The 24082-nt window shown below is 45.4% G+C and overlaps 1 protein-coding gene across 1 annotated transcript in view; it reads right to left on the bottom strand.

Annotated features, from left to right (window-relative positions):
* Positions 1-8157: 8157 nt before the first annotated feature.
* Positions 8158-24082, bottom strand: part of EHD3 (EH domain containing 3) — a 30279-nt gene continuing 14354 nt past the window's right edge. Inside the window, exons 4-6 of the mRNA XM_015622623.1 lie at positions 12696-13108; positions 11547-11711; positions 8158-10178 (exon numbers count right to left, since the gene is read on the bottom strand). Coding sequence (XP_015478109.1) covers positions 9651-10178; positions 11547-11711; positions 12696-13108 — 1106 coding nt within the window. The 3' untranslated portion in view covers positions 8158-9650. The remainder of the gene's footprint in view (positions 10179-11546; positions 11712-12695; positions 13109-24082) is intronic.

The raw sequence follows: 24082 nt of genomic DNA, 5'->3' as shown, positions 1-24082 counted from the left end.
CCCTAAGCTGTATGGAGCAGGCATGATGTGGAGAAGGAAGTGCAGTGCTGCTGCCAGGTTATCGTGTTTGTCACGTTGACTGCTGACTAAAGTGCTTGTTTATCTCTTAGTTTGTGCTGGCAAATCTCTTTTGCTTAAAAATAAGCATTAAACTTTTGTCTGGAAAGCTGGGTTTCTGGGCCATGAAGAGAAAAGATGATTTCTGAGTGCATAACCCATGACCAAATTCTTAAAGGCATTTTGGCAACAGGGCTGTGCAGAGGAGCTGCGATAGGTCCTGGGTTAGTTCACTGTGCACCACCAATGATGCAGAGCTCATTTCCATGGGCTCTGGCCTTGCATTTAGAAACACATCATGATGGGATCAGGCTTTGGGAGTATGGAGACTGATGCTTTTTTGGGGAACCAATGCGTTTCTTGGGCTGCCTTGTGGCTGGAAGAGTCTCCATGAAACCAACATCAGGGAGGTGAATCATCTCCATGCTTCCATCTCATCACAGACAGTGAGTGCACTTTGAAACCTGGCTATGCCTCTTGGCTTTTGGGCTGACATCCCTCTCTTAAACAGATCTTTTAAATTCACAGATTCACCCTCTTTGTTTTTTTGACCCTCCAGTTTTTAAATAACTGTTTTAAACGCAGAGCACTCTGTGTCCCACTCCTCTGGGAAATGAGGTTGTTCCATGATTGCTTGAAGTCTTTGGCCAACCATTGTTGATACAGAAAAGTACAGCATCCTGACTGCAGTGGTATGTGAACCCATTTTTCTCCTTCAATATGCACTTATCTTTCTAATAGGGCATTGGAAAACATTTCTCTGAAACCCAGTAACCAGTGGCCTTTCTTACTCATTGGACTACATTCAGTGTTTGCACTAGCACTTCATTAGGAAGTCAATAGCTATTTTCTAGGGCTGTAAAAAATCACTCTTCCTCTCCTTGTACCTTATCTCCTTTTCCTGGACAAAAGTCAAGAGCCTCTTTCCCCCGCCCCTTCCCTCTTGGATATACAATTGAATACAAATGATCCAAGGAGTATGATATGCCAGGTATTTTGCACACTCATCTCTGGGGAGCTGATAACAGCAGCCCATCTCTCTGGAAACAGCCTCTTGGCTGCTCACTCCTGCTGGAGTCAGCAGCTTCTTGTAGGGCCAGGAGGTGCTCACCTCCCTTGTCCTCCCAGCAAAGGACTTTGGAGCAGGTGATGAGGTTGCATCTGATGTCTTGAGGTGCCTCAAGAATAATTAATGCTGTAAGCTCATTGACACATTTGGTGGCAGAATTGCAAACCTCCAACCAGGGTAGTAGCGTCCTTAAAAGGCATTTCTTTAGCTAAAGGGGAAAAATGGGCTGCCTCTGACCAGCTCTAGAGATGGTGGGAAGACAGTCTGAACTTCCTCTTTTCCCAGGGGGTCTCCCAGTGGCCAAGGTGAGCCCACCAGCCCTGTATTGTCCCAACTTTGGCAGCCTTTCCATGTAAATCACAGTTCTGACATTCACAAGGCAGTGAGAAGCTGGCTGACTGAATTCCCTTTGGGGACCACAGAAAGGGCTGGAGCCGGCGCGTGCCTTTTGGGCTGTAACGGTGGCCTGTGGCTCTCGGCAGGACTGTGCTGGCTTTTGTTCCCCTCTGTCCTCCTGAAAGGAAGCAGTGAAAGACAGCCAGGCTGCCTTTATTTCTGTGAAATGGAGTGAAATGAGTGAGGAGACCCATCGGAAGCAGATCATTAGAAATATTAGTGACCTTAAGTGATCTCTCCAGGGCTGGGAGAGGAGCAGGCGGAAAGGACATCGTGTCCTCGTTTGTCACGTTAGCAGTTTATCATCCATGCTCTGCAGGGCTTTTCTGTCTCCCTTGTGAAGGAGACATCCATGTTTCCTGCTGTGGGAGAGCAGCTTCTCCAGGAAGGTTGGTCAGGCCCTCCACTAAGGCACAGATCTAGTTGCACCAGCCTGCCTTGGACGTGTAGACATGGCACCTTGGCCAACTTCTAGCAGGTTTCCCATGTTTTCCAGTCCCACCTCTCAACCCTTGGGACCCTCTTTGCACCTTTGTCAGCTTCTGTCAAGGGCTGTGCTGGGAAGCCACCTCTGCTGTGTTGCTGGGACCTTGCAGGGACTGGCTTTTTCCAGAGGCTACAGAACAAGCAACCACACTCTTGCCTATCTAGAAAGGCTTCTGGATTGTCATCATAAGCACTTTTCTTCCTCCCTCCCACGGTGCATGTTGGGTGAAGATTTGTGCTTCCCCAAAGCCCTTGTGGGAGAGGAAGGACAAAGAGTGACCTTGAGAAGCAGAATGTCTGAGAAAAGCCACAACCAAGGCCCAACACTGTTCCTTCCAGGTTCTCAAGAGAGATGTGAAACTCTGCCCTTGGGTCTGTACTGAAATGCTACCAAGCCTGAGATGATGTGGTGCTTCTGGGGTTTGACTCAGCTGTGTAGAGGATGGAGGAGGAGGAAAAAGCTGTTCAAACCTAAGCTTTGCCACTTCATAGGCAGCATGTGGTCTCTTTTCTCTGCTGCTCTGCTGAAGAGCTGTGCTTGAAGCTTGGCAGAGTCCTCTGTCCTCACAGATAAGGGGAGCAGAGTTTCTGAGGCTGGGAAAATACTGCATGGAAAGGGCTGGAGCAATTTGATCAGCAGAGCTCAAAGGAAAGTATTGCTGCCATACCTCACTGCCTCATCAGTCTCCATTTTGTGAAGTGCTTACAGGGGGGGAAAAAACCCAAAACCCCTGCAAAACCCCACCACCATAAAGGTCACATGGTTGCACAGACAGATGTGGGAGTGTTCGATCCATGGACTATGGTTTGGTTGCTGTGGGCTGTGGATGCCAACTCTGAAACAGAGAGCCTGTAGAAATTACAGGCCACATAGCTTTCTCAGTCCAGCCTGAGAAAGTAGCCTGGGAATTCATAAGGAGGATTCAAAACAATCCTCAAAGACAGAAAACAGCCTTGCAGGTGTTGTTTCTCTGTTGCTTGTTTTCTTTGCAAGAGAAAGTCAGGGGGGTGGTGAACCCCACTGACCAATGATGGTAATGTTTGTTTAGGTATTGCTAACCAATAAGAGTTTCCTTTCTATACTTTCCACGTATCAGTCTATAAAACAGACCTGAAGTAATAAACTACGAGAATTTCTCCTAATCTACTCCCTAGAGAGTCTGTGCTGCTCTTCCAGCCGTTCCTAATAGAGCGACAGTGGGCCTGGGTGTTTGAGGCACTCAGTCCCTTGTGTTGCATAGCATTGCTGTATGTGATGGCTACAGCTGGTAAGGCAGAATACTTGTCTGGAGAGCTGATTGCTGGGAATGCCACGTACTGCCTGCCTCGGGCTGAAGCAGGTTTGAACTAGGCCTTAAAAACCAGGTCCCAGTGTGTCATCAGTACTTGAACCACATGGGTTTTTTTGATTAACGCTTCCTGTGAGACTTGGGGTTGACGTTCACTGCTTGCATGACTCTTTTTTTGTAAAGACCTCTGTTCCTGTACCTGCAAGACATCTCTGGCCAGTAAAACTTCTTTTTTGATTGTTCTTCCAGTCACTGGAAGTCTATTGCCCCTCAGCAGCCTATAAAGCTCTAGACTAGCATTAAATGGTAACCAGTAGATCACTTCCTCTCCCCTTCCAAGGCTGCTTAATTTCAGGAGGAAGAGTGAAAGCTTGCTTAGGTGAGAAGGAAGAAGAGCTTTAGGTGTGCTTTGCTATTTTATGTTCATGGCTGCTGGTGGGGCCTGGGAAAAATGCCACCAGTTCTTTTTATAATTTAGTTTGCAAGCTGTAATTTCTTGGCAGAGATGATCATTGGTCTGTTTTTATTCCTTTGGCATGATGAGTCATCAAAGATTATATTAATTAGAGAAGTAATCTCCCTTGGTGGTAAATGGTGCAAGTTCTCTAGTTTGCTAAGGGTTTGTTCCATGATAGAACCAGATTGAGGGGTGCTAGTTAGTTGGTATGGAAGCTTAAGCTGCTTATCACCTTCCTGTGCATGCAGAAGAATTGAAATTCCCAACTGGGCTTATGAAGGAACTCTTTACTGAGGGATTGAAATCCTAACTGGGGAGCAATACTGCTTCTGAAAACATACCTGTGAGCTGCCACCTTGAACTGCAGCTACACTGCATTTCTGATACAAGTGGATAAGCCTGTGCTGTGGGACATGGAGGCTTTAAAGCTGGTAGGATGCAGGGAATTCCTCCTAGTCTGCTTTGTGAATGGTATAAACATGGTAGGCAGACAGGTAGCAAATGCTTAATTTTGATACCTTATCACTAACTTGAGGAAAAATGCTGCTGAAACTCTGCCTTGAAAACTCTTGGTTGAAGGGGGTCAGAAAATGGCCAGAGAGCTTTCCCTGGGAGCTGTGCTTCCTACTGGCCTCTGTGCTACCATCACCTTATAAGGAGTTTCTGTGATCCTCATCTTGCTAATAAATGTGTAGGGTGGTGGGTGAAAGCTGTCCAGAGAGAGCTGGCATTTGCTTGCAGTGAACTTGTGCGGCGTAAGGAGAGGAATTCCACACACACGCCCTTTGTTTGCGCAATGCCCGGGCAAGGAGGGCGATCTAATCCAAGGCCTATAAATATCTCCCACGTTCACATCTTCTGCAGACATTAATGGAGGCCTGGCTGACGGCTGTTTACAGGACACGTAAGCAGCTGGAGAGGAGCCCGTTTCAAACCTAGCAACTCGTGCACTGTTTGACAGCGAAGGGCTCAGTGGAACGGGCACGCCGTGGACGACGTGTGCTGTACTCAGCAGGGATTTCTCTCCCTTCAGGCACTGAGGAATTGTTTTAAAGGCCTGCTGTAAATACTGGATTTGTTACTCCATCAGCAGTGCCTAGAGGAGCTGGAAAGCCACACAGCAATTGACTTGCCTGCACTAGCCTTCAACTTCTTAGCATGTTGAGATTCCAAACTAAGCCTTGTTTTTCCCCCACCCTTGAACAGGCTAGGAAGAGGAGGGAAACACTCATAAGCACAAGGAAGGAAAGGGAAAGACCAGAAAATAATAGATGCTATGCTATGTTTTGAAAAACTCCGCAAAAGTAACTTGGATGATACCAAGCTGCTCCTCTGGAGTAATTCAGTGCTGTTCTTCATGAGTGTTCCCACCCATCTGTCAGGCTTTGAAGGACTTGAGGACTTGTGCATCTAGGAAGAGCTTAAATAGTCTATTGTCTCCTCACTTACCAAAGCCTGAATGTGGAGCCACAGCTTCTCTCTATAATAAAAGAAACACAAGATAAACAATGGCAGAGGTGGAAACTATCAATGCTGTAAGAGGTGTAGCGTGATCTGAGGTGATCTTCTAGAGGAGCTTGCCCATGGTTCCAGCTGTGCTTGTAGGAACACTGTCCCTCTCTGTAAGGTCAAACAACCCATAACTTTTGGTCACTAACTAAAGGCTGCTGTCATATGGACAAAGCATTGAGGAATAATAAAGGAGAGCAACTTAAAAGAACAATTTCCAGACTTGAATCTGAATTTCATTGTTGTATGAAGTTTGTGTTGGAACTTAAGGTGATGGAAAAACTGATTCTGACCTTTTCTATTTGATTAAAAATCCCTTTGAACTTCAGCATGCTGGCTAAATTCCAGCTCCCAGAAGTAATTGCCTTTTGCTAAGCTACATGCCTCCTGTGAAGCCTTATTCAGGGAACTTAGTGTAATTATTATCCTTCCCTTCAAATAAATGGTTGTATAGCACTGTTGATCTAATCTGCCTGTCATGTTCCACAGTAGAGAGAATTTAATTTTCAAAAAACTCATATATTAGCCCATATAGCATGTAGGTTCAGATGTTTCTGCTCTAGATCCTTCCCAGAGAGAAGACCAAATGCAGTTCCTACTTGGAAGGGTAAAAAAAAAAAAAAAGACCTTTTTCTTCTCCTGACCTTGTAAAAGCTCTTCTGTGTGAGGATGGGTAGAGAAGGACATGAGAAGATCAGAGGAATGGCAGTGGTATGTTCACATGATAAAATCCCCCACCCACAGACAGAGCAAATGAATCGGTTCCTCTGTATAACCTCCTGGGGAAATCTCGTTCGGTAATTGAGAACTGCTCTTGGAAAAAGGAAGCACTGTTGGACACAGATAACTGCCTTTGGAGTGTGGCTCTGTGAACTGGCAGGAACATGCACTGGCTGGAGGCCTGCGTGCAGTGCCCGGAGTCCTGGTGGGCTTGGGAAATCATATCCTTCCACAGATGTGGGAAACAATACAGGTGACTGGGATTGCCCAGGAGTCTTAACTTGGAAAAGGGAAAAAAAAACCAAAACAAAAGTGGTGTGTGCATTTTCAGCTGCTATCTGGGAAGGGGATGGAGGAATACATGCATGGCCATAGTAGAGAGACAGGACTCCATGTATTTTTATACAGAGAATGTCAGGCTGTTTGAGGTTTAATGTTGGTTTTTGGTGTTTTAATGGGATTGTTTGGTTGTTGTTTATTTTTAAGTTCCTGAAGAGCTTAGCAAAAGTGAAATGTGCTGGATAAAGTTATCTGACTCAAGTGGACCATCCATAACCTGCCCTCTCTGGAAACACAGCCTCCCTAGCAGCTGTCCTGTTCCCTCTGTAGCAGGGCTGCTTTGTCTCCTGCCCTGCTGGCATACCCCGGTGCAATGCCGTTCAGTGACAGTGCCTTTGTCAGCGGAGTGCTGGTGGTGTTTTTCCCTCTGTCCCCAGCACGAGTGGGGAAGCTGCGCTCTGACAGTGCCAGTGGTTCCTGAGGGGTGTTGAGAGCAAACCCCCACGTGGCAGCGCTGCGGTGGCGCCTCGCACGCTTGACCTGTGTGGGCAGAGCTCTCTGTGCCGCTGTCCTGCTGGCCCTTCTGGGTGAATCCTGTGGGAACATCTGGAGATGCTGGCACAGGGATGAGAGGAGCATGGTGCAGAGAGCAGGCAGGAGCTGTGGAATGTGCTGGCATACCCCAGCCGTGGTGTGGGGGTAACTGCTGCTACCAGCAACACAGGAAATCTGTTTCCTGTGTAACAGTCAGCCCTTCTTTGAGATCAGTCTAAAGCAAAACAGCAGACAGGCACTGGTAACTAACCTACTACCTACCACAGGCCAGTGGTTTGGCTTGTGAACTTGTATGCACAATCAGGCACAAAGGTCCCTGAAAGCTGTTTAATTGCTGTTAGAATGAATTTTTGCCTACCTGAGCACCTTGGTGGAGTGTACAGGGAAGATGAGACTACTAGGCCTCACCTTCTCCCGTCCCCTTTGAGAGAACCAGTAATGTTCTGCTTTTCAAGGAGTTAAATTTCAGCATGATGAGACTGTTACAAGCAATGTGCTGTATGAGTGGCCATCAGACAGCTGTGCCCACACAGATGGAGGATGGATTCACAGTGCTTTACTCAGCCTTAGCTGGAGTCCAATGGATACAAATTCCTCAGGAAGACCTGAACAACCTTAGCAGATGTGTATTGTGATGACAATTAAACTTGGGGTTATTGGGCAGCTGAACTGCAATGACACAGTCTGCTGGCTTTTCCCTCAATTTGCATTTATTGCTTTTGCTCTCCACCCTATGATTTCCTCTCACCCCTCTCTCATCCTGTACAGATGCTAAATGGAAACTCTGCCAACTACCACAGCTCACACCCTCTCGCCAAGTGCTTCCCCAGGACTATCCTAACTGCTCTCCTTGTCTTACTCCATGCCTTTCACTGTGACTCTGGGGATAACTATCACTGTCATGAACATCTACAGAAAAGAAAGAATGAAGTAAAATTTAAGACTGAGGCTTTTTGCATCCTTTCCAGATTTTGATAAATTTGTAGCATTCTCATCTGAGACTGACAGGAAGAAACTCCTTGAATATATTATTTCTTCTACTGAAATGTGGTTGTTACCTCTCCCCTACATTGAACAAGGTGAAACACGGGTAAAATTCCTCTTGCTTTGGCAAAGTATGGAGGTTGTGATTAGACTGCCAAGAGAGATGTCATGCAGATGTCAACCAGTCATTCATCTGTGCACACCCGAGTCCAGCTGGGCTGATCTGTAAATGCATGTTTGGGAATGTTCATGAGGATAATCTCCTCCCTTTGTTGCACTTAGAAATGAGCATTTTTTATTTTTTTTTTTTCTTTTCAGCTGCATTTCATTTTGCTATATAAAGAAGTAGACAGATCTGGCCTTTCTTTTTTAATAATGTCTTAGGACCAGGGTACAAAAAAGGTTAATGCATTAATTTTTAAGACAAGTGATAAATGTACTGCAATAAGCACATCCTACATACACAGAATATATTTCTCTATATAATATGAACACAAGAGATATAAAATAAGTTATACTTATCTTGGTTTTTCATCACAGTAGGAGCTCAGCTTATATAAAGTGACAACAGGATTGGAACAACACACTGCTCCAAAGCAACAACAAAAACCAGAAGAGTGTGCGCGCACATGTGTGTTTAGGCAATGAAATAGGAAATTGAGGGATTTCTGCTAAAATTGGGTCTTGAAAACAAAAAAAATTCATAGAGCACGAAAGAAGTGGGGAAGGTCTCTTGGCTCAGGGTAGAAGTTCTGGAGGGGATCAAGTGTTACTGTGTGGTGAGGAGCATGTGTGAAGGCTGACATCTCGGCTAGGTTTGTGGAGGCACAGAGCAGAGCAAGCTCTGCCCAGTGCCCGTGTGTGTTCTGCCCTTGTGATGGATCCACCTGACAGCGTGGGGTTTGTACCTGTACAGTGAGAATGGGGCCTTGTGGCTTTCACTGTGCACGATGAGAGCAAACACGTCACTTCACAGGAATCACGGACACCACCACTGTTCAAAGAGCAAACACTACCCACTGGCTGTGAAATGTTGGGTGAGCCTGGAAGTGGTGCTCCTCCCTTCCAACCCACCTGATGTCCACCTCTAGGGCCCCCTCCCTCTGCTTCCCCTGGGGTGCGGGTCTCTTGGCCATGCCTGCAGAACAAATCTCCCCTGGGGACTGAATGGGAGGTGGTGATGACTGGGAACTCTCGAGTGCCTATCCCACAGTGAACAATGAGGAACTCCAGCTGCCCAGTTTAGAGTTCTTTCAGATTTTATTGATGTATTTTTCTTTAAGGATAGGGGAACGTTTGTAAAATTTGCATCTTAACGGTGCATCGAGGTTCCTAAAGCTCTTAACTCTGGTGTTCAGTATTTCAGTTTGGGCTTATGTTAATTAGGAAATGCTCTTTATTTTGGCCAATAGCTTGAAGACCTTGTGGTTTCTTAGTCTCCTGAATTTTGCAAGACCCATTAAAAGGCAGAAGGTGCAGCCAAAGCTCAGGAGTGATACTGGCAGTTAGCAGATTTCTATTAGTGCCTATTCCACTCTCCAAAAATGCAGCCCACTTCAGGTTTTCTTCTACTCTTGCTTAACAGAGTCTCCTAGTTTGCAACATCTTTCTTTACCTTCATATTTACAGACTACACATTAGAAAGCAGGGACAGCACACTGGAAGAGTTAATTGCATATTATCATGAAGGATCGGACTTTTTTGTTCTGCTTTAGATTTTGTTCTTCATACAGCAAAGTAGGTATAAATCCAAACGTGATCTCACATCTAAAGGTATAATTTAAGTAAACATGTTTTTCTAGATCTTTTATTTTCCCCTTCCCTTTCCCTCTCCTCTGTAACCTTCCTTTCACTCTGTTATTTTCCTCTTGGATGGAGGGAGGAGATGGGAAGGGAGCTCATTTGGCAGCTCATGACCCTCCAACTTGACTTTAATGAGATGATTCGCCAAGGCAAACTCCTCATCATCCAGCATGCCATCTTTGTCGATGTCAGCCAGTTTCCAGATCTTGCCCAGCACGGTGTTGGGCAGCTTAGACCTTACCATCTCCTTCTTGGCATTGGCACCAGTTATTTTACCATCGACAGGCGAGAGTGTGTAGAAGATCTCATCGTACATGGGCTTGTCCCTGGCCACCACCCACTCGGCGTCATCGATCCCTTCTCCGGCACCTTCTCCGTAGCCGTGGCCAAAGGGACCGTGCAAGGTGCCCTCGAAGGCTCCTCCCTTCACCATCTGGGTTGGCCGCTGGGACTCTTCCTGGCGGACAAGCACCATGAGCTGGGCGATGTCGTTGGCCAGCATGTCTTCCACAGTCTCCAGCAGCTTGCTCTTCAGAGGCTGGAACTTGCTAAAATCCTGGGCTTGCAACTGATCCTTAAAATGGGACAACACAGCAAGAGGTGAGCGACATGGCCGTGTGTGGTGGAATAATGGTGTACAGTGTACAGTGGGATGCCTGTTTGCTGCTTGGCTCACAAAACCCTGCTACTGCTGAGGAGTGGGGAGCTTGGCCTTCCTTCCTCTGACAGCCCTGCTTTCAGCATGGGATGGGGTTTCCCTGGCCAGCCTCGCTCTTAATTTAATCCTCCCTTAAGTCCTACAGAAAATGACCAAATAGTTCAAGGCAAACTGGTTGTGTGCTCTTGCTACATCCTCCAACCAGTGCTTTACATTCTCTCCCCCTTCTGCACTCTGGGAAGGAGATTCCACCTTGCAAAAGACTCATCATCATGCAGTGCATCTTTCAGATGCCATCAAGACAACAGCACATCTGTAAGAGGTGGTGGGCATGTCTTTACAGGATGGCTCAGATTCTGTAATTTCACAGCTAAGCAAAAGGGCTTTGAGCAGGGCCTGCAAAGAGCTCTCTTCTAGATGCAGAAAGACCTACAGTTTTACCTTTCACCCTCTACTCATTAAATCTGCATTATTCACTCCAACTGAATTGATAGGTTTTTTTAACACACATTTTAACAAGCAGTGAAGGAGATCTCCTATTGGATACACCCCATAGATCTCACTCCCAAAAACTCAGGGAAAGTATATTTTCAAAAAGAAAAAAAAATAGGCAGATGCTGTTTTCCATAGGTAGCTAGTAGCAACTTCAACAGCTAGAACTCAGAACAGGTTTCTGTTTGGACTGAAGCCACGCAGCAATGCAGCAGTGTCCAGCATTGCCTGAATGTACAATACAAGGCTCTGATCCAAGGTCCTTTGAAGTTTTTGACTTGCATGAACACTGGGCCAGGTCTCAGGTCTGCACAACAGAAAACCTGCTTCTCTGCTTAAAATAGAAAAGGGGCTTTAAGTTTTCACACCTTCCTTTCTCTCTTTCTAGAAACAAAGAGTGAAGTAGAAGATAAATACAGCTCTTGAGGAACGTGGCCTAAGTAGCCTTTTCAGGACACAGCTTTCCTTCTATTATAAATTAACAGTATTCTTAGGCCTGAAAAATCTGCAGATGGAACCTGGAACTAAAAATAAAGAAAACCAGAAGAAATTATTTGCTGTAAAGTGTTACAGGCAAAGATATGAGACATGAATGTAAAGCTCCACATGAGCTCTATGTGTAAGAAGCGCTCATGCCCAAATATAGCCTGCAAATATTTTAAGGCACATTTCAACATTACAGCAGGCTTTTCCCACAGGTGGCAACAATCAAAGTCTGCATGGCTCTGTCCTACTCCCTGCTGTTACTCTAATGCTCTTTCCTTGGATGTTTGCCAGGATGCCACTGCTTACCTGCATCTTTCTCAGATTAGGGAAGTCTCCTGGTGATATCTGATGCTCCCGTTCAATCCGGGCATAAATATCTCCCAAGTTGTTAACAAGCTCTTTCTTTTTATTGTCTTTCCCAAACATTGAGGGCATTTCCTTCTTTAGGGAACTGATGATGTAGGCATGGACCTGAAGGGAATTAATTTGAAATGAAGGCAAATGTTAAATAGCACATCAGAAAATTCTTCTCAGCAGAGTGTCTGTGCCTAGGACTTGACTGTATCTTGTCTCACCATGAAGGGCAAGCTCGGCTCCTCAGCTTGCCTGGACCTATGGATTGTTATTCCAGTGCTAAGTGCTCAGCTCTGGCTCTGGCTGGGCTGAGACAAGGCGAAAACAAGGTGTAGTCCTGAGCTTACAGACAGTGACATTCATGTGCACTTTCTGGAGGGAGTGGTGGGTTGTTTTTTTCCTTCCACTGGGCATGGCCTTCAAGGGAACAGTCCCTTTCCAGTCCAAACATACAGGTTCAATGTTTTAGTATGGATACCAGTCCTTAACTTAAGCAATATTCTCGCTTTTTTTTTGATGGCAAACCAAGCATTTCTTCTTGAAATTAAAGACCCTTGCTCTGAATGCTTTTGAGGGATATTTTGATCTCTTTACTCAATTGACATGGGGTTCTTTCCTGTGTTTTTAGGGACTTCTTTCAGTTTATTTCAAGTACTCAGGGTTACTACAGGCTTATTTATCATTTGTGAGTCTCCACCTCCTCTGCATCCATCTAAGCCACATATCTCTCTTGGCTAAGAAAGTTAAAGCAAAAGACCTAGAGCTTATCAATTCCCTTGGTGTATGATTCTGATACACTGAATTGGTCCTAATTGTAAGTTGCTATCACAGAACAACTGCTTTCCAGATCCCTTCAAGTGCTACCTGCTTTGATCTGTAGTTACCTTCCTCACTCTGGCCTGCCATGATTGACACACCAAAGGAGTTGTTTTTCTTCCCATATTGGCAAAGGGCTCACATGCTGAGCCTGAGTTAAATGGGACAGAAAAAGAGTAGGATCCACCAGCTCTGCAAGCTGAACTGGCCAAAACCACTTCTCCACAGGCTGCATGCTGCAGACAGCCCAAACCGAATGCTTGGGGCTTCTATGCCATCACCTACCTTGGCCAGCCGTGCTCGTTTGATGAGATCATTCAGCTTCCTCAGGGCTGCGTTGCGGGGCAGGCTCTGGATATCCCTGAACAGGTCCTGCTCCTCTGCCTCGAACAACTTGCGGTTGTCGGGGATGAGCAACGGATGGGACCAGAAGGAGCCGATGTAGACTCTGATGACCTCGGGAGTGTTGACGATCTTTCCCAGGGACCACATGAGGGCACCGTACACCCTCATCAGCTGCTGAGTCTCGATCTGGTCAGCTTTGTTGAGAACAACTCTCATCTTGTCCTCATGGTTCTTCAGGGCCTTGATGACCTCAGAGAATTCATCAGAGATGTCCAGCTTGTGAGCATCAAAGAGGAGAATGATGCGGTCAACCCGCTCTGCAAACCACTCTAGTACAGCAGCGAAGTCATAACCTGCAAGGGGAGGAGGAAGAGCAGAGATGCAGCAAACATGGGAGTAGAGAGCTTACTTGCTATTCTCAAACTACATCTGTAGCTGAGGGTAATCTTGCAAGGAAGTGGTCTTCCCAGCAGAGCAGGTAGCTTGATAAGGAGATGAGGCACTGTCCTTCACGTGGAAGTCACAGCACACAGTTAGGACAGCTCTTGTCCTCCCCACATTAAGAAGTCACCCAAAGAAGTCTTGAACTTGTGCTCCAGATCTTCATTCAAATGCACAACAAGGAGCAACTGCTGTATTCAAACTCCTACTGCAGAAGTCTTGTATGTGGCAACAAGAGAGATCTAGCTTGTGAGTGACTGGCCATCAGCATGGCCTACAAAGGCTGTAGAAAGCTGGGTAATTGCAATGCGTGCACCCAGACTGGTTTGAGATGTGTATCTCCACTGCTTAATAAATCTCAGGTCTTGTCTAGTTGTGCAATACTAAGTTTGTCCCATCCATTTCAAAACCCAGCATGCAAATAACCTTCCTTACCAGAGTAATCATCCTGTCATACCTGCTGCATGTGCACAAAGCCAAATGATTTGTGTTCACTTAGCCAAGAGCTTGACGCTTAGCAGACAGCATTGCTGTGAACACCAGAGGCAGACACAGGCCAGGAACGGTGGGTTCAAATTTCACATGCCTCAGGACTAAAGACAATGGATTCAGTGTCAGACTGGGTCCACCTCTAGCCAGTACAGGGCAAGATAAATAGTTTGTGGAGAAGTCCCTAAAACAATAGTAATTACAGCAACAATATTACCTTTTTTCCTACCTCTGTGGTGTTGTTTTTTATCCTTCTTTAAAGTCTTGGTGAGAGACTGGTTGGTTCTCTCCCCCTGCTCTGTCAGGCTCTCCTATGCTGTGTGACATTTGGGGTTATCTGAGTCACCGGACTGCTGCACTTTGTTAAGGGAAATCAGGACAGAGCAAATGCTATTTGCATGCAAATCCTTTAATATACTATTTTAATCTTGGCTTTCATGAATAAATACATGATAATTAGTTTGGTGCTTTTTCCTCCTGCTCCCCTTTCTTCTTCTTCCTTTTTTTTTCTTCTGTCCTCTCTAAAACCTAGAGGGCAACCAGTGCGTCCCCATCATTAGACTGGAACTACAGAAGAGAGGATACCTGAGCTCTGATCTTTGTTTTTTCACACTGGCCTTTTCTTCCACTTGATTAAGAAAACTAGAGTGAAATCCTGGCTCTCATGTCAGGAGTAAAGCCTGTGTGAACTTTATCTTCATCTGGATAAATTGGTATTAACGTTTTGCCACTGAGAACTTTTATACAATTACAAATTATTATTACTGGGCAGTGTTCAGCTTTGGTCAACTACAGTTTGCTCCTTACAGGAAAAGGGGGTGGCAGAGTGTGGGTATGTGAGGTGTGAGTTCTTGGATGTGCACACTTTGCCCTGTTCTCTTCCATGGGATCTACAGAAATCTCAAATGAAAGCCAGATGTTTGTCCCACCAGTGTCCTTCTGCTTACTAGGACATGAATCTCCTCTAACAAGAGCAAGCAATGCTGGGCACTGGCTCTTTGCTCAGCTTCATTTGATGCTCAGAACTTCAGAGAATTTAGAATCATTATTAGCTTTGGCAAAGACCTGCTGAGCATTTAATATATTACATTGATAGCTCTGTATCTTGCTCAGTCTGTGTGTCTGACCCCAAATGCAGTCACAAATCAGTTTTTTAAAACTGAAATAAACTTGATCCTGCTTCAGATATTAACAGCCTTTTTTAACCTTAGGTGCTAACCTCAGCTTTTTAACCTCAGGTGTTCTGGCTGCAGGGAGTTCTACTCCACTACTCTATTTGCAAATCTGCTGCAACGATCAGCATGCTGACTCCTTCCTAACCTGTGCTGGGGGCAGTGGCAGCAGGACAAAGTCGATGCTGATACCTCACTTCACTTGGCCTGGGTTCAGGCTGTCAGCTGTCCCTCTGCAAGCAGATCAATGGATGTACAAACAGGGACCTTCCATGTCCCCTCAAACTTTGCTAGAGGATACACAGACTTTATGTTCACTTCTGCCAGGGCTGGAAGTCATTTGGCATGGCAGGACAGTTTATTCTTCATATGCAGAGCTACACAGCTTGCTTTTTCATCATGGAAGCAGTGAGTCAGGGTGACTTTATTTGGAGATGTTTGTGCATTTAACCTTGTGAAATCTCATGGACTGGGATGTTTTCTTGTCAAACTGGCACATGTTTGAATTGTACTATAGCTACTTTGTCCAGTCTTTTTCTTGGGAGAATCAAGTGGAAAACAGTCATGCTCTCTAGGCTACCTTGTAATGCTACAGTGATGTCCCGTCACAGATCGTGTGGATGGCTCCTCTCTGACGGCAGAGGATCAGTCACTGTTACACTCTGTTGTGTTAATAGGGGCTAGGGTGAGTTGGGGCAAATGTCTGCACCTTACAGTCATCCCTTGCAGGGATTTCGTGTAAGTGGGAACTGATTATTTAAAAGAAAGGAGGTATAGAAAAAAAAGTGTAATTGTAGTTTTGGTATTAGCTAAGGACTTGGGAGATTGCCCTTAGCCTGGATCTCAAGGTTTGTCCAAAAGTATCTCTAGGTGCTTAGCTCTCATGATTTTTATCCTGTATCAACCCTGCATCCACAGTAGCACTTAGAAGGTATCTATTTCCTGAGCCTCTCTTTCCTATTAACAAAAAAAAAAATGTTGCTCTACCCAGCAAGAAAAGGAAATTAATATCTGCTCAGACCCTTTGTGCATTCCCAGCTGCTACACTAACATACAATGAGTCTTGGATGTCCCTGTGGACTTCATTAAGTATCTAGATTGATTAGCAGACTTTCTTTGCTGGCTTCTTTGCTTGTTCAGAGATATTCTCCTGACAGCTGTCCTGCATATCTCTATTAAAGAGAGAACAAAGCCCTGGAGAGTAACACCTGCTGTTGACTGCTCTGAAACATCACCATGGACTCATTTACACCCCATGCTGGGACAAAAGCCCAACCCACCCCCTCCCCTTGTATGTCCTCCTTGCTCTGGCTCTGGGGAACCTCCCCTGTTAGTGCCCAGCTGAGCAAGAAACAAGCCTTGTGTGTGCAGTGCTACTGATCACAGCTGCATTCCTCTGTATGGACATACCTGGCAGGAAAATCAAGGTGTAAGTGTGTGTATTCTGTTCTTAAGTGATGAAACACTATAGAGGAAAAGAGGGAAAAATTATCCTGAGTGCTGTAAAGCTCCTTAACACCCAGCATGACGTGGGACAGGGCTCTGTTTACAACTGTCTATGTGGAGTCACTGACTGCAGTGGTGTTTTCATACACAGTGCCTAGAGAACTGCTACAGATGTGATTCATGGGGTTGACTTTTTAGCGTTGTTTTTAGTGTATAATAGAGTAGATTGTTACTAAAACATTTAGATAGCAGGATGACAGTGCAAATGGCTAAGGGCAAGCTATTAATAAAGGTGTTTAAAAATAAGGTCCTACATTAATATTTTAATGTTTAGTTTGGAGCTTTCATTTTTGAAGGGCTCTTCAATGGCACAGAAAACTTGGGGCATTTTGCTTGGCTCCAGCCAGAGCTGGGGGTGTTCAGCTGAAAACATGAGGTTTATTCTGTAACTAAATTTAAGCATTATAGCCTTGCTTTGGTTGCTTCCCTCCTGGCCCATTTTTCATTTCACAGATACACTGGGCCTGTCCCTTTTTTCTGGCAGTTTATTACTGTGTGAGCTTAGACCAAGAATGGATCTTCCTCTGCAGTCAAATTAGGAGTTTTCCTGGTGTCCCTTGCTCATTCCACTGCAAATGCGTTATGTCTCCCTACGCCTCCCTGTGTTGTAGGGTGTTGCTAAGGCCTCTCACAAGAGCAGGCAGTCACTATCTCTGCTTTGGCAGTGTTTCAGGGATGGGTGAAGCTGTCCACAGAACTCAGCATGGTTTTATTGTGAATTTACAGGGTGGCCGGGAAGCCATCTGCTTGCCAAAACTGCATTAATGCAAAACCATTATTACAGGGATGTTCAGACAGAAATGTAAAGGGAAGAATTTGCTGTTCAGTAATTCCTGTCTGTTGTACTTGCATCCCTGTTGAAAAATGTGCTGCATATTTAAACATTCTCTAATATCACTGATGCAGCTTCTTCCACAACCTCCAGATAAGGTGAACGTGAAAAGAAAATGAATCCAAATCATACAGTACTAGGAGGACAAGATGAACACAGTAACAATTTTATTCTATCTTTATTCTATCAGATTTTTTTTTCATGGGACAGGTTTCCTTCTGACAGCATGAAAAGGACTCAACAGACTTATCACAAAGCTGACAAGTCAGCAGGACTGTCAGTGGGTCCAGCCTGCAGAGAAAACAATCTTCTTGCAGACACCCTGCCACCAAGACTCCATAAGGCAGGCTGGGCTAATGAATTCTTGTCTGTGCACCATTGGAATACCTGGCACCATTCACTTCACCAAGATCTGGCAGGATTATGCAATTACATTCTGTCAAGTCAGATCAGGCATGATACAGTCTTTATGCTGACTGTGGGAAGATGGATCATACCTGACCCAGCACAAAATCTGCCTGGCTGTAAGATTTTAAAGCAAATTTAAACCAGCAAGGAATGGGCATGCACTGATTCAGCACTTCTCACCATGTAGCTGCACTGATTGTTGGTTTAGGTTTGTTTTGTTTGTGCTGTTTTTTTACTGGTTGCAAGCATACTACTGATTTCCTGTCTTGTGGAACCATAGCCACAGGTCCTGTGGTAGTGGAGATCAGGGGGGATTGAATGGAAAGACTGAATGAGTCAGATCAAGAAGTGCTGAAAAAATATGGTGCTGCTTTGCACCAGATATCTTACAGCTTGCTGTTATTACTGCTGTAAATCGTGTTGCTGCTTTTAGAAATTCACCTCTTTCCTGATGAATTTTAGTCATTGGGAGCTTCCCTCTCATCTTTCTAAAGCTGGTGTTGTGTAGAGATGAAAGATTTACCAGATTGTGCCACTCTATAAGGCAGAGTTTTATGGCAGTGTCCCTATCTGTCAAATGGGAGACTGGCTCTGATTGTCTGACAACAACATCCCAAGATAGGACAGCTGACACTCTGAACACTGACTGCCTAGAGAGGGAACAGCTCTGGGGAGATGAAATTAATTGAATGCTGATTCCAGGAAGCTTATGACTTAAAATTTTATAATTGATTACGAGGGTTTTGAGGCTTAGTCTCACTAAGCTATGTCCTGCCTGAAAGCCCTTCCAAGTCCAGGGAAGAAGACTTATGTCACTGCGAAACAAGCAGGCAGCCCACACTGGAGGGGGAGAATGTGCCAGGAGGGGCAGGTGTTAACCAAATGTGACAGATGGCTGTGAGCAAAGGAGAAGGAAGGTTACCCCATGGTCAGAGGAAGAAAATGAGGGGAGGGAGGGGGAAGTGACACATCCCTTTGAGGACACACAAAGTAAGCGGAAAGCTGGGTTGGGTGGCTGTTATGAGACCCAGAGAGTAATGGTGTCCTAGAGAGAGAAGGGTGCTGGGTAAGAGTATCAGAGAGGAAACAGGCGGGACTGAATGGAAAAACAGTGATCTGAACAAGTTTCTCTCGAGGGGAGGAGCTGGTGGTGCCACCAAGGAGAGAGGACAAGAAGGTATGATGAAAAGCAAGGGATGGGTACTGGATACCTCACTGCAGCTCATCCTAAAACACCTCTGTAAAAAGCTGCCAGACTAGTCTCTGGAAGTGGCTGCCTTCCGAGGGAATATGAAGAGATTCCTGTAATGCATCTCTGTGGGTGTGTTGGGAAATACACAGAAGGCCTTTGGCATGAAAAGATTTCATTGAATGTCGCATGCCCTAATTTCTAGAGCAGGCCCCAACTTGCCAATCACTTCTGCCTGCGCCTATACTCAAAGAAATAATCTGTCCTGAAGCTGCTGATTCAGAGAGCTACATCTTCCTGCAAGTGCTCCGCATTTCCTCCTCCATACCAGGAAATAATAGAAACATTAAATACATTTTGGAAGTTTTAAGGTTTCCGAAGCAAAGGCAAGAGGACTCAAAGCACAAGCAGATCTCTAGTTAGCAACAATGCTAACATTTACATTAACCAGTACCTGGAGTCCCAGACTGTGTGGCCTTTTGCTTTCATGTTGTTTACTGCAAGGGCTTCAGGGTGGGGAAGAGGCTGGGAGCCTGATGGGGCTCACACTTTATGTCACTGGAAAGTGAATGAAACCCTACTAGGCATGTTCAAATCAGGTGGAGCGAAATTGAGGAGACCATTGTCCAAAGCTAAGTTTCCCTACGACAGCCTGGTTAGCTCCTGTGTACACACAGCCAGAACTTGTCCCATCTACAAGTTTATGTCTTTGCCACTTGTGACAGATGGGCCTGAGCGTTACCTGGTACTTGGGCCAATTCTGAAAAGAGTTTCTAGCCAGATTTTGAGACCTCAGAAAGCACCTGAATACAGGCCAAGCTTTCTACAGAAGTCAGCACACACCAACATCTATGTGTAGCTGGGATTCCAAGGAAGTTTTTTTACTATAGCATCCAAACACAAACTGAATTCTCCTGCATTCATACTTTAAATTTCAGGAGAAATCATGTTTGAAAAGCTGGCCTGAAATGGCCACCAGTAGCTGATAGTTCCCAGTGACCAGGAAACACATTCCATTGCTACTCAGGATGCTGAAAGAATGCCTGATGGGCATAAATAATGCAAATTGATGAGAGGCTGATGGCATGACCATCTTCCCTCAATGCAATAGATACTTAGAATATTTCTGGAGTGCACAGTGCACAACAAATGGACAAGCTGCACAGCTGTTAAAAAAATCAGACTTGTTTAGTAACACAAATTAAATGCTTGCTGTATGTTAATAGGAACAGAAAAAAGCACAGCCCTTTATATCTGTGCAGCCGTTTAATCTTGCTCTTTTTTGCTACTTTTTTTTGCTCTTCCAGTACTGGAAGTGCAAAATATATCAGTATTTCCAACCCGAATCATGGAGACATGACTCTCCCCCCAGTACCAAATAAAATAATGGTTTGGCTTTCTCAAACGCCAAATATAATTTTGACTTTTTGTTTGCATGCTGCTTTCAGGTCAGAAGAATTAGGCCATGGCTTCACATATTTCTAGAAATAAACATGAGAACTGTGTAGATTTTCTGCTCATTTTTCTGTTGCTTTTAAGAGGAAGTGCAGAACAGTGTGCCTGTAAGAGCTGAGCATTTCAGTGGAACAGTATGTGTTTAGTGAGACTGATAAAATCAGACAGGTTGCAGAGCAGCTGTAATGGAGGTGAACTGGAAAGTCAAAACTAACCAGTGCACTTTCACCCTCCCAGGCAGAGTGAAATACAGAATATAAGCAAACATCACCAGTGGGGAGTATTACAGCAAATATTTGAAGTGCTTCCCTTTTAGAGGCTTTTAGGGTGGATGCCTTTAGTTTGTATCATGCTGTTGCTAGCACACGTGACAGAGCTCCTCAGAAAAAATATTTTTTGTTGCTGTTGTACCCTAAACAGCATTCCATGAAGTGGGAGAACATCAATTCCCTTGGTGTTTGCCTTTCCCTTCCAAGCATGGCTATTTGAGACATAGCCAGGCTGAGAGCTCTACACTGCCCAAGACTGTTGCTATTAGCATTTTTCTTCTTGCTGTCAGACTGGTGAGTGACTAAGTGTCCCTGGTGCTGAAGCTGCTGGTCATTTGGGAATTCAGCTTTCCCAGGAGAAGGGTGAAGCTGGTGGGTAGGGTTTTTTCCCTTGGTTATGGGATGGCTAGGCTGCACTAAAGCCAGCAGAATGGAACTGGGTAGAAGGCTGGGAAAATGCTGGAATAGTGTATACTGGAAAGCAAGCCAATGGAGAATGACACTGCCAGTCCTTACCTTACCTCCTGGCTAGGAGCTCGTGGTCACTGCTAACGCAGGAAAGGGAGAAAGCGGCATACAGAGAGTCAATATGAAGCGTTTAGGAAGAGCTACCCCAAAACAAGGATCAAATACAGCTTGGCCAAGGAGTCACTGAACTTGGCAGACGTGGACCTGCTCAGCTCAGGGCAGATGTAGGTCGAGACAGATGGGCAACAGAGCGTGCAAGGCTCAGTCCCCAGGGATGGCACTGCCACTGAAGCGTACGAGTTCCTGTTGCGAGGTGGCTCCATTAGCAGGGCACAGTGCACAAGGTGATGAATTATGAGCAAGTCCTCACTCCTGTCCTGGCTCTGCATGACCTGATCTGTGGCCCTCCTCTCTGTCCTCATTTATTTCGTTATAGTCATCCCCTCCTCATTTTCCCTCCCAGCAGGCTGGCCTGAGCTCATTATGTGACACCAGAACAGTGCTTTCCAAGTGGATGGCATTTTTATCATTATCAAATTGTCAAAGCAGACAAGACTGTGCTGCTTTGGTATAAACAACTCCCCTATGGGCATCTCATGCTCCCCTAGAAACAATAAATAACAAAAAAGACACAGAGCAAGGGACAAGACAATGCAATCATTAGTTCTTTAAACGTGGACATAGATTCAGGCCCCAGTCTGTAAAAAAGATCAGAAGAGAAATGGCTGTCTTCCAGGCAAGGATAATACAGAAGCAGTGAAGGACAAGGTGCTTTGGGCCAGAACATTCTGGAAACATTTCCCACAAAGCCTGTAAATGACACCTGTGCATCCCTGGCAGTCTGGCTACCACACCTGTGACACTGTGGGCACCCACCATAAAGTAGTGCATGAATCAGGAGCTCAGTAGGTCAAATCAGTGCAGGCAGCTCCTGGGCTACACTTTTTTTAGAGAGCCTGAGAGCAGCAGCAGCTGCTGTGTCAGTGCTGCTGATGTCACCGCATGTCAAAGGGATGTGCACTTCAGCTATGACAGACTGCATCACCCTCAATTGCTTGATAGGCCTAAACCTGCAGCTCTGGGAAACTTCATGGGCTGCTCTGTGAGAGAAGGGGGCTCTTTATGGTCATGCTGTCCTGGAAGAGAGCCAGTGCTGAGCTTTGTTTCCTGGGATTACACAGCATTCCTTGGAGCAAAGCTTGGTGGCCATTTGCAAAGCCCTGCTGCTGGCTGTAGGGGGCTGAGTGCTGCTAGCACTAACACCAGCACCCTGTGCTCGTGCATACACTGGCTGTGAGGGGACTGTCAGATCTGCCATCTTTAACAGCAACAAGGCAATTAATTTAATTCAGAGTTGAGTTCAGACAATTGAAAAGCTTCAGAACCTGGACTTGGCCCCTGAACCAATCCTTTAAACCCTGTTCCCTTGCTCCTCCTCTTTGAAACATAGATGCAATAACAGAAACAGCTACTGCTTTGAAATTCAGGGGTATAAGGTGCCTCTCATGGATTGCTAAGCTTTGACAGCGTGGTATTCTGCTAAGCTGACAATGTATAGATTAACTAATGCTCCTGACATCTAATGGGGAAGGAGACGAACTTGTGATGTTCCCACCGAGAAGAATTTCCTATTTTTAGAAACACTGCTGGTTCTCATGGGATGGGCAGGCTGGGAAAGCCTGCCACATCTTTTACATCTTTACTTTCCCCCTCAAATTTATGACAGAACACTGCTTCACTATCTACTCTCTTCCCTGACACTGTATCCCAGGTACCCCAGTCTGAGGGTCTCAGAACATACTACTAGCAATGAGGGTAAGAAAAGCATTCCTATTGCAAGCAGTTAAGAAACTTCAAAGTCTATTGGAAAACCTCTGTAAGACTCCCTCAGGTATTGCTTCATTCCCAAATGAAATCTGAGCAGGCTGGGAAGGTATAGAAGAAGCAGAATTTTGTTGTGTCAGCATTTTTTAACCCTGTCTTGTTTTCTGCCTAGACCATGTTACTGCTCTATGTATCTCCAAAACCAACTTGCTGATGAGGCCAGCTGGCTTGTAAGCTTGGTGGCAAAGGTGTCAGCCTCACCACTTTTTCCCATTCCTCTTCCATGGGAGCTGGGAGGTGAGTACTCCCTTTCAAACACCTCAAGATAAGCTCATGCCAATGCCTGGCAGCAGCCCTTCCTAAACACAGGCACCTCACTTCTTTAGACTCTTCCTGCTCCCTGTAGACAGAAATTGCTGGAGTTGTTCCAGCCTCAACAAAGCCATATTGACCTCAACCAGATGAAGCTCTTGTCCTTTATCTATTGCAAGGTCATCTGACGGCCCACATGACCACTTTCAGTCTGTCCCAGATGTAAATGGTGACAAAGCGAGATCCCCCCTACACTGTACTTTTAATTCTGTGATTAGATCAGTTGACAGGTCCTGACAGCCCCCTTGTCTGGCTGGAGATACAGCAGAGCAAATTCCTGGGATGGCAGGATGATCAGGAGATGGCTGTACTCCATCTAGAGCTGCCTCCTGACAAAATGGTCAAATGACCACTCTGTAGTCACCGGGACAATCTGCCAGTTTTCTGCCCTAAGTGCACTTAATTGCACTGGGGGCAGAGAAGTTGTCCAGGGAGAACCTACTCCACATGCTGAGACAGGCCTCCAGTTCTACAAACATGTATAGCATGCAAAAATGTACAGAACTGGGACTCCCCTTTAGCCTCCTCAGCTGTTTCCAAATGTTTGCAGAGGCATTATTGGCTTGGGTTAAAGTACACCAGTGACTTTTGTAACAGTGCACAGTTGTATTATAAGCATGTTCTGGCATTTATCAGAGTAGCTGCAGGAAGTATAGAATTGTTTAGGTTAGAAAAGATCTTTAAGATCATTGAATCCAACTGTGAACCCAGCACTGGCCTCAGCCCATTGATCTATCCCATCAATTCAGATCCCTCTACAGAGCCTTCCTACCCTCCAGCAGACCAACACTCCAGGCCAGAATGGTGTCATCTTCAGACTGGCTGAGGGTGGTCTTGATCCCCTTGTCCAGATCACTGATTAAGATATTAAATGTGGCTGTCCCAGCATTGAGCTCTGGTGA

This window comes from Parus major, chromosome 3, assembly GCF_001522545.3.
Source record: "Parus major isolate Abel chromosome 3, Parus_major1.1, whole genome shotgun sequence".
In the NCBI taxonomy this organism is placed as follows: domain Eukaryota; kingdom Metazoa; phylum Chordata; class Aves; order Passeriformes; family Paridae; genus Parus; species Parus major.
The sequence above is the reverse complement of the archived record's forward strand: the minus strand, read 5'-3'. Positions and strand labels throughout refer to the sequence as shown.